We start from the raw sequence: 11,540 nt of genomic DNA on the forward strand, positions 1-11,540 counted from the left end.
TCCATGTGTTTGTTTGTTGCAAAGTTAACTCAACAAAAGCTTATTTGCAAAATTTAGTCGTAAAAGGGACCATTACATAGTTATGCTAAACACCGATGGTGTGCTGGATTGGATTGGGTCCAGTATACATTTATGTGCGCAATGCAAGACTTGCTTCTCGGTTCTCTAATGTAATGTGTGTACGTGAAGTCCAGTCCAGCCTGTTTCCTGCGAGATATGGTTAATCTACTCTAACCACACACTAATTGCGTCTCCCTGAACCGTTCTAGCTATGTAAGCACTTTATCCTTGAAAACCGTTCACAGTTACATCAGTCTAATCCGCTAAAATGCTTTGTCCATTCGTGTTGACTAGAAAATTTGGCTAAGACCGTCAACCGGCATTACGGGATGCGCATGCGGGGAAGTCGAGGGAAGACCAACGATGAACGGCGCACGCACTCACAGGCCTGTCTGGTGGGATTTGGGTGGTTCCTGGTGCAATTGCCGGAATGATGGTATGTGGGGACTGATGCCGAAATCCTCCGCTGGCATAGTTGAGCCCATCGTCGGCGATGAAACGGTTGGATACTGGAAAATTGGGCGTTTCAATCAGTTCAGTTATCGATCATATCAGGTCGTTATGGTTACGTCTGCCCGGGTAGGTTGCTTACCTTTTTCATGGTATAACTACGGCCACGGACACGAGTCGTATTGCGGCGCACCGGATTGTTACACGGCGCTCTCTGATTCAATCTCACTGAGCTGAATGTGCTTCCCCGTCGCCCGAATCGGGTTCTCGGAGAAGGCGTTGCGGTTGCTGCGGATAGACGAAGCGGTAGATTAGTCACGCTGTAGACTGGTGTTAGAGTTTGGTTCAAATGTTACGGGAGTTACACTGAGATCACGGATGTGTCCCATTACATTGGCGGGGAAGATTCAATTTCCAAAAGGGGAAGAAAATACACACGAAATATCAAACAGCTTCAACATACATGCGGCAGTGGATGGTTAACATATTGGTTAGTACGCAAATGGATATTCGTTTATCGTCAAATACGATTGAGTAACTACGAAATGTTGTCCTATGTACCACCATAGATGCGTTAGTTTACTTAAGCTTGAATGGCGATCATGGTTTGTCGGCAGTTAGTTACTGTAAGGATTTCTATAGTATATGTAATTATTGATGGATAATGGGAACATGGGTCGCAAAGCATTCAATACAGTGTGGTTTTTGACAGTTTTGCAGGCAACAGGTGTAACACGTAATCGTCAACAGGTGATTGTTTCGGTAAGCAGCAGCAATTACGTACGGTGGCAGTAAACGCATCTTATTGACGGTCAAGTTTTTCGCTCGACTCCAGCCACACTTTTCGGCTACGCGATGTGCCACGACACCGCAGAGAACAGAGAGACACACACACACACAGAGATACGGAGAGATTGCAACACGGCAGTATAGTGTAATAGTACCACGTGCGAGCAAGTAGTTTGTGTACGGCGCGCGAGAAAATTACCAACAACAAGGCGTACAACAGGTACGTAAGACGAACAATAGAACGAGAAAGAGAAAACATTGTATAACTATATAGTGTTGAATAGAGCACGGAACGGATAGTAGTAAGTAAAGAGATCTTGTGAAAGAGAAGATGGAAACGTTAGGATAGAAGGTTTAAGCTATTCTACTTCCGGACGGAATGGGGATTTATGCCCCGTAGTTTTTTTTCAGTTGAGAGAATTAAGTACGTCAATAGGTTGGAACGAGTAGACAGATTATGGTTAGCGAATAGACAAATATAGACGAAAATCTAACTGATATCTTCTTATCGGCGAACAATCATTTACTCTGTCACCGATATATTTAGAAGTATGTACTTATTCTGAGATATTATTCGTGGGTATATGGACAAAAAAAGACCTTCCTAAAGTTCGTCACGATCTGGACAACAGAACGTATGCTGACGCTTTTAGTCAATGACGTAACGAGATCAGAGAATACTCACGTGTTGTGTTTATATTACTCCGCTTGGAGGCTTGCATCATGCCGAACACGACCGCCGCTAGCGAGCTGTGCTGGGACGTTTGTCGCTGTAGAGACGGTGTCTGTGCCTGGGGGACACCGGCCGGCACGAGGGCAGGCGACGTTAATTGACTGGCAGATATGTTCTTGCCCAGCACCCAGTAGGTTAGCATTAGTCCTTTACCTTTCACATTTACCTCACCACGTTGCTACAACAGAAACGAAATCGTTGGGTCGGGTGTGGGGACCGATCGCTAGCTCCACACGTCCATACTCACCACGCAAGTGTATCCCTTCGTCTGCAGCAGGGCGGCAGTGTAATCCGGTACCTGAACTTTCCAATTTTCACCGGTCGAATCCATACGCGAGGCAACGTTTACCGTGTTGCCCCAGATGTCGTATACTGGCTTGCGGGCACCGATGACTCCGCTGACTAGCGGGCCACTGCTGATACCTACGCGCAGCTGAAACGTGTTGAATGCATCCTTGTTCACTTCCTGCAGCTTCTGGCGCATGGCTAGTGCAAACTCCACCAAATCGCAAACTGCTTCCTCGTCCTGCTCGTCAACGTGTTGCTGTTTTGCGGGGGAAAGAAACACGTTCGTTCGTTGAATAAAGTTATGAATACACGACGCTAAGCACACAACTAGCGCTAGTGCCACTTACTTTTTTCGTGGAGCAGAGATTCGATGCGGCCATGTACGTCGCTCCGACTGTTTTGATCTTTTCGACCTTCTCAAATCGTGGCTCTTCCAGCAGCGAATCGAAATCGGATATGATCTCGTTCAGTATGCGTATGCAAGCCTTCCCATTCTCAATGTCCTCCGAGTAGAAGTCTTTAAAGTTCGGTATGGAGGCGAACATCACGCCGCACAGTTCGTGCATCTTGGCGTATAGCTCATCGGTGCGTTCCTCGGACAGGTAGTACGTGGCGACATGATCCGGGAGAATATTCTTAATCAGCAGATCATTCAGATGGCGGTTGGATTTCATGTTTGAGAGTTCCTTTTCGGCCTGTTCCTTCCAGATGAAATCCAACCGCGATGTAACCTCCACAAGCCGTGCGTGATAGGTCACCATCGTTAGGAAGACACCCAGCAGGATCATCATCTGTGCTGCCAGTGGCATACCGCTGGCCTGTATGTACTGCAAATCGTACGAATCGAACACCCTTTCGAACACGAGCAGTATTAGGAAGGAGTAGCACGCGACCATGGCAATGGCCATAAACGTTTTCACCAGGTAGTACAGTTTAAGGGCTGTCGCCAGTGAGATCAAGCAGAGCACCCAAGTGAACACAACGTACTCGGGATGCACACAGGATGGGTGCAGAACGTTCGGATTTTCTGTTTGTCCATCATCCTCGAACAATTCGTCACTCTGCAGTTCGATTGGTGCCTCCGTGGTGTTCGATTCGAGCTCATTCAGAGTACGATTCACCAAGTTAAGCTCCATCGCTGCTCCAAGCGCGCGTCGCATAAACGTCACCGAGGTACTGTTCACATTCAGCAGACCGTCGGCCTGCCAGTGTGAATAGCTCGGATTTACCGTACTACGGTCCGGTGTGATTTCCACCTCCTCCAGATCACACATCATCAGGCCCATCGAGCTAGCGATCGACATCAGGATGATGGTGAGGCAGACGAAAATCGTTCGCCTGCTGCGATCGTGCACGAGCGTCGAGGAGCTTTTCTGCAGAAACTTTGGCAACCCGGAGAACTCCTCAGCCATCACCAGGATACACCCGACCGTCAGGAGAAACGTGGTGATCGACAGGGCGACGATCAGTATTGTGCATCGTGGAATAATCACAGCTTGGCACAGTACGATAAAGATCCACACCACAAACACGCACAGCATATTGGAACGGAACATGTCCTCACGCAGCTGACAGAAGGTGCCTTCCTGGGACGAATCCTTAAACTTGAGCGTCCACGTGTACAGATACTCCTGACGAATCTCCTTATTCGAGTTGATCTGTATGCTCTGATCGATAAGCTCGTCCACCTCCTCCGTCGACGTCAGTGGATCTTCCCGGTCGGAGTGTTTCTTGTCGCGGAAGCTTTCCGCCGCGTTCACACCGCACTCGTTCAGATTCTTGAACGGAATCTCGGGTATCCAGTCGGTGGTCGGTTCATCTTCGTGGATTGTCGATTTGCTTGTGCGCTTTGTGATATGGTTGTTGTTATTGTTGCTAGTGTTGTTGTTGTTGGTGTGCTGATGGGTCGCATGCCCGGTGCCATGGCTCGTTGCCGAGGCTGCCGAACATGTGGCCGTCGTGCCGGTCGTATTTGTGCTGTTGGAAGTGATGCTAGGAGTTTTCGAATCTTTCCGGAAGCGGGATTCGCCGGTACGTGCAGCCGTTTCCTTCTCGAACTGTACCGTGCTCTGCCGATCCATGAGACGCTTACGTGGCCGCAATGGTTCGGTTCGCTTGATGAGGAAGGTTTTGATATTCATCATCTTCAGATGGCTGTCTCGGCTTCCACCGTTGCCCGGTTCGACCTCGTACGTATCGTTGAGACACTTCAGGGTGGCCTCGGAGATATGGACCCTACCGGGGACACCGCCCGATTCCATGTGATTCGCAATGACGACATCGTTGGACCACACGTCAAAGTGCCATTTCTTTTCGCCCAACACACCGCACATTACCGAACCACTATGGATTCCGATACGCATATCCAGATCCACCTGCAAAGGTGAGGAATGAAAAGGTTCAAAGATGATCCCCGGAACTCTGAATATCTTTCACTCACATTCGTCTGACACCGGACGTCTTTGATGGCCTTAATCATATGGAGACCAGTTTCGACACTACACACCGCATGATCGGGACGGCTTTTCCAGCTTTGACTGTCGAACATGGACACACAATAGTAGCAATCGCCGAGCAGTTTAATACGCAAACAATGGTTGTCCTGTGAAGTAGACGATGCTATTAGGCTTATATTGTGTCAAACATCCGGCAGCTGAGGTATGCATTTTCAAAAAAATGGACTGATTTTAGGGATTTTTTACACGCGTTCTTTGAACACAGTAATCTAGAATCATTGATCAAGCAAGCATTTATCAAATCTTCTCCATTTTGGAGATGAGGAATACCGTATGACAGAAGCCTTGTACTTTCCATACACAAGCGCTCGGGCTCGTCAAATACAGAACTTAGTTTTCGCCACAAAAAAGGAGACATGATCGTAAGTTGCAGCAGGGACTAGAAATGAAGGCTTGAAGGTAAGGTAGCGTCATTGTTCCGCCAGAAGGTTGAAGCAATCGACCGATTGGCGAAACAATATCAATAAGCCAAGATACACATTGTTATGCAAATGCGTCATTCGAGGCCAGCCATATCTCAACAGCAGGCAGCAACTAAAATTCTCTCCGAAAAACCAGTGCCGAGTTTTGCTGCATACCTATTCAGACATTGGACCTAAGGTCACTAATCTTCCCCATGTACTTGAGATGAGATTTTGGAGCGGAAATCAATTGGAGGATCTACCCGGAAAAAAGTCATGGTCAACACGGCTTGGCCAAGGCACAACAGGCTTAAAGCATACTCTACCATTGAGTATTCAAATTAGATATTCATAAGGCTAAGATGGCTAACTATTAATGGTAACAACACTAAAGAAACACTTATTGTAAAGAATGTTATTTGTTAAATTGATTCTTTCATTGTCTTTCGAAATGAGTCCATTTGTAAAAGAAAAACGCAGTCAAAATGCACATTAAATTCAACTTACCTCAGCAATTTTATCGAACCGTGCAAACAAATCGTTCAATATCTTGACCAACTGCTGGGCGGACGTTTTGCTCGCCAGCTCGGTAAAGCCCTTAATGTCCGCAAACAGAATGCTAACGTTGTCCATGTGGTAGATGTACAGCTTCTTAAACTGTGTATCGACCTGGGCCTGTTCCGGCGATTTGTACATTTCCTTTCGGATGTCATTGTTGACGAACATGGGCAGAACTGCAGGTGGGCCGGGAGGGGATGGAACATAAAAGACATTAAAGTATGTGCTGTAGAAAGTCCATTGAAAAGTCCAAGCATAATTATTGGGACCCGGACCCGTTAGTGCACAATTGTTTTCGATTTTTTATGTGTGTGTGTGTGTGTAACGTTCATAAAGTTTCATTCGATCCTGTCTGTCGGCAGGCGGCTGTTATGACGGCAATTACGTGAAAGTTTTTCGTGAAAAATCAACCAGTATTGTCGTGCCAGTCAGACAATGCCGGAAGAGTATTTTACCGATGGGGAATAATTATGCAAATCGCGAACATCGTCAGCTAGTTAGTAAGTCAGCAAATAGTTAGCGCACAAGCAGGACGTATAAATAAGGTCTCGTGGGAGAACTAATGTCGATGGGGCAATGAGAGTGAGTTGCAGAAATTAAAATGTGGACGTGCCAGAAGGTACGTTGCAAATGCGCTCGGTAAATACTTTCAGCAGATGGCTTTAACGCTTTGTTGTGCTTGAACCAACAGCAGAATAGTAAAATTTTCCTTTTTTTTTCGCTTGTTTCAATCTGAATGTAATGTGGAAAAATAAAAACGTGATCTGAGCATTGAACTCATTCGGAACCCGTTGATATGCTTCAGACATGTGGACAGCACTTGAGAAACAAGGGTGCCCGAAAGGCACGGCCATTGTGTGGACATGAAACAAAACTCAAAAGAAGAAGAAGAAGAAGAAAAAACTCAACCACCCTACAGCCTACAGCGTTCCCATTAATTAAATTACTATCGAATACTTCTTCAACCAAAACCCCATCGAGGAAAGCTTCACTAATTTGATTTTCGCTCACACAGCATCCATCTTCTGGCCGGAGAGGTTCGCTTACGGCTAGCACCAAAATGGAAATAAAACCAAAAAAAAAACACACATACAAAGCACAATAAAAAATAGCCGAGTCTTGCATACAGCGACCAGACACAAGCCACCAACTGTTTGGCGGCTAATGAAGATATCCTTCTTCAGATCGATTTATGTTCAAAATCGTTGTTTTTTCGTGGTGATTCATCGTTGTGTTTGAGTTTTTTTTTCTGTTCACCTTCAGGCACTAGAAGCGGTTCCCCCTTAACGAACGGGATGCTTGAACGGGTCGACGGATTACTTACTCGGCTGCTTCCATCACCGTACCGGGTGGAGCTACTTACTTGAGTCGAGCAATCGCTGCGTACGCTGGTACTCCTTTTCCGATTCGCGCTTGTGCTCCATCGCTTTGTGGGTTTCGATGAAGGCTAACCGCTGTCCGCGGTCGGTCAGATATTTGGTGTACATGCCGGCAAAGTTGATGGCCAGGTATAGCAACAGATTGGCAATCATCTGTCGAACGATGCAGCTCGGATCCTGGGATGGTAAAGAATGGAGATGTAGCTAGGAGTTTGGAAGAATCGCTTGAATGAACAGGTGAAATATCCTGGTGCCTTTTTTTTATTAAAAACAGGGAATGTTTCCAAATCCCGCGAGTAAAGGCTGTTTATTATTAAAATGTTTCTTAGTTTGTGAACTATTATCAAGTTAACTGAAGGGTCAAGAGAACTACTTTCAAGTGACACTTATATAAAATAATGTTCATATTGTGTTGGAAGATTTTTTGAACAGTGATCTTTTTTTCGTTTGGTGTGTCTTGTGTTAATTAAACGCACCCAAATAACAGCAGCACCTACCTTGTCGTGGAGAAATTTGTTTAGCGATGTCACCACCAAATGGCAAATGGCAGTCATCGAGCCGGCAATCATGCACCATTTCAGCGGCAACGGTAGCATGGCGTACGGGACGAAGATAATGAACAGCACGTACCAGATCAAATATTCGCGCTCGGCAAAGCCCAACCCTTCGCCGAGGAATCCCTGCAGATTCAGCAGCAGCCAGGTGCAGACGGCCGCCCAATGCAGATAGTTGTTAGCGAACAGACGCCAGCTGCCCAGCACGCAGATCAGAAAGTTTGAAATGATACAGCACACGGACCAGGTCACCTCGTGCGGCTTGATTGTCTGTGGAAGCAGAATCAGCAAAAAAAGGGGGAACCAGTCAGTCCGGCCGGGGAGGGCGACCGAGCGTGTGGTATCGGGGGTGGATTAATGTTATTTATTGAATCACTGATAACACTGATAAAGCCCCTCACCATGCCACTGTTGAAGCCGATCCAGACCGAGGCCAGCACCACCTTCAGCACCAGGTCCACCACGTTCACCAGGATCAGCGACTTCTGCCGCTGGCGGTGCGAGTAGGTCAGGTAGGATCGCTCGAGCGACGGTGCACGGAACGAGTTCGTCATGGATGGGCACAGTATGCCCTTTACCACGTTGCCGCGCTTGAACGCCGAGTAGGTGTTGTTGGTGTGCGGGGCATTGTGGGTGCCGCTGGGGGGATTTGTTGCTGACCCGGGTAATTCTCCCCCGCCCGGTGGGGGTGGTGGTAATGGGTCGCCACCCTTGTTGCACTCCTGGTAGTCGGTGCCGCACTGCTGGATGGTGAAGGACGGTGACATTACCCCGTTCGGTTGTGGTTTTTCATTGTCAGCTGTTAGTTGTGTGGACGCAATGTATTTGAATATTAAACGTTAATTTGATTGAACAGCGTTGTGATTAATTGTGCATTAATGCATTTTTGGCCAACAGAAGTGCAGCTGTAAGCTTAAGTGTTGGCAACCACCCTGTGTCGTAACTAGCTGTCACTCTCAATGACAGTAACGCACTATCATAGTGGTAGTAATAGCGCGGCACAACTCAGGACGTAGATCAGAGAGCGTTGTCCGACCGGACGGACAAGAGCATTTGAATCTGCTGTATTGTAATTGTGTCCTAAAACTAAACCAAAAAACACTTAAGCTAACCTAGCGCTGTTGAGACAAGAGCTTTGATTTGAAATGTACTACTGCTTGTACGTACATATGTTGAATTTAGTGTACCAAAGTACCACACAAGTAATTGTGTCTCGAACCCATTAATTTCAACGATGTTAGCATCGCTCATATTCAATAAATTATACTTATCCTATAGGCAACCGAAACTACACCCAGAAAACTCAGAACTTCGAAAAAAGCTCCCATTCAACCGTTTGGATAGCTTCCCATAGGAAAAGTAATTTGTCTTCGGGACAGGCTTTTCCTGCCATTCATGCTCGTACTGGCACGTGGTGCTGGTGCGGTACCATGCATCCCGCATGGTTTGTTGTGCTTAATAGTCGCTGTGTCATCGGCACCATTTGTGTTTCTTCTTCCTGCTTCCTTTTCTTTTTTTTTTGTTGCTGAACGACCGATCCTATGAGGCGTGAAAATGTCTGTCCCTTGCTAATACTATTCATGAACGGAAGCATACTGTCGCTCCGGTCTAGCTTTTACCTTTCCTCCCCGCTGGCCATCCGGTCCGATCGTCAAAGGCACACAGCGAGTGCTATTTTTAGCACTTCTTTGGTCAAGGCACTGACGTGAGTGATAGGATGGCAAAGGATAATGGTGGGAGAGAACAAAAGAAGAAAAAAAAAAGGAAGAAGCAGCTAAACCGGAGAGGAAATGAAGAAAAACAAGGATAAAGAACATCAATATATGTTCTCGGCACCTGAGTCTACCATCACTCCCAACTCCCAACGCAGTAGAGTTTGTTACACATGGCTGCGGGAGAACAAATTATCGATTATTCAATTTGGCTGGTAGGTTGGCCACTTCGCGAACGATTGGCAGGGCACGCGTTGGGAGGATTGGCGCGGGGATTGACTTTCCCCGTACGCCACTCTGCCGTTCAAGGGACGAATTTTATTAATAGGCTCTTCCGTTGGATATTATGTTTGTGTGTTTTTCTGTCCCGCTTCTTGTGCGCTTCGCGCGCTCAACCTCGCACAGGATATTACACACATAAAGACGTGCGTGCTCAGGAGCTTACCGGAGCGAAAGTTATCCTATCTACTGCCGCCCCAAACCTGGGGCGTTGGGTTGGCTTGGGTTGGAAATTTGCATCCCTGCAGCGTCAACGCAAGGGTGGAATGGTTTGTGGACACTAGCACGCAGAGTGGCAGCTTTTGTTCTGGCTCAAAGCAGCCGGTTCCTTTCGATGGAAACCGCATCGATACACAAGCAGAATAGGGTGATGATGTCGCATGGTGGAAAGCCTTTTGCAAGAACTCTCTAATAACTCACCTCTATCCAAAGGGCCGCTTGGATCATCGGTGCGACTCGGATCAATCTTAGGCAGGTCCCCAGGTCCCCAGGGCAGGTTAGGCAGGTTAGCTTCTGGTTCGCATTCGGCAAGGGAAAGTGACCGCAATCGATCGCTTCGCTCGGTGGGCGCCGCTCGTGGCACGGAAGTCGGTGGCGCGTGTCGTGATCTGTCGTCGGCATTGTCGTCCGGAGCTTGGGCACCGTCTCCTGGGACGCGCGGTATTTTGGCAATATCACTAATGACGACACCATTTTCCACCTGTTCCTGCTCGAGATCAATCGTTGCGGCTGGATTAACAATACCACCGTGATGGCACTGGTGGTCGCCACCTTCCTGATCCAGTACACCCGCAGCAATGTTGCGGGCAGCATCCGGCGACACAAGCAGCTCCATCGCAGCGATATCAGTGCTTGTGCACGTTGGAGAACGTTATTTAAGCAACTGTTTAAAAGAAAACAGTAATAAAGTGTGTAAAGAAACGGGAAATACACTCACGGGTCGATTTGAAACGTAAAAAGCAAGATGATATTATAGCACTGCAAGGCGGAAGTTTTTTTTTTCATTACGAAACATTCTGCTGATTCTAATCCCAGGAGAAACGTGATATTGTTGCTGTGGGGGAACGTTCGGCATTTGTTGAACCGTTTTCCTGAGTACAAAGAAAAAAAAACCCTCCAGACACACACACACACAAAGGCCCCTTTCGATGGGTGAATATTTCACAATAGGAACCGAAAATCAATATACATCAATAGGGATGACAATGTAGAACGTTCGGTATCACAGCACTTGCTGCCAGAGAGACGATGAAATCTGAAGCAGTGTGTATTGAGTAATGACGTTAAATCGTGGAAATTGTTATTAAAGTCACATTCATAAGTATAAACGTTTATGATTAATTAATGAAAATGATTTTATTTTCTTCATCGAATGCTTGTCTTCGTAATACATTGTTTCAATTGGACATACGTGAATAAATTAATCGAAATGAAAATCGAGTATCAATAATAGTTTTGGTAAAAGTAGAATAATTGCATAAATCAAATAGACATTACTTTGAAACGAATGAAGTTGAAAAACGCCCAAATTATAATTCCATGCACAAAGCAAAAAAAAAAACAATAGATCATTTGACAGTCAGGAAAATAGTTTTGTAACGCTCGCGATTGTACATGTTATTCCCTATGTTTGGATTCACCTATCCTGTGGTGGTCATTCTGTGGTTTGCTGTGTTTGTGCAGCGACAAAGCTTGCTTGCTTTACGTTCTAAATGCTAACCGTCTTTTGTAAAGCTATTTATGCTGTTTTTGCTTTGACATTTCTGTCTACGTTCAGGACCAGCGTTATGCCCTTACGACAGGTGAGTGAAGTATTTAATC

General features: G+C 46.4%; 1 protein-coding gene across 1 annotated transcript; it reads right to left on the reverse strand.

Annotated features, from left to right (window-relative positions):
- Positions 1-440: 440 nt before the first annotated feature.
- Positions 441-10,554, reverse strand: LOC128709369 (adenylyl cyclase 78C). Its single transcript, XM_053804368.1, has 11 exons — positions 10,140-10,554; positions 8,130-8,527; positions 7,672-7,998; positions 7,159-7,351; positions 5,745-5,971; positions 4,761-4,922; positions 2,668-4,695; positions 2,280-2,576; positions 1,985-2,210; positions 653-798; positions 441-569 (listed from the first exon to the last, which is right to left on the reverse strand). The coding sequence occupies exons 1-11, from the start codon at positions 10,552-10,554 to the stop codon at positions 441-443; spliced, it is 4,548 nt and encodes a 1,515-aa protein (XP_053660343.1).
- Positions 10,555-11,540: the final 986 nt, after the last annotated feature.

This window comes from Anopheles marshallii, chromosome 2, assembly GCF_943734725.1.
Source record: "Anopheles marshallii chromosome 2, idAnoMarsDA_429_01, whole genome shotgun sequence".
Lineage (NCBI taxonomy): Eukaryota > Metazoa > Arthropoda > Insecta > Diptera > Culicidae > Anopheles > Anopheles marshallii.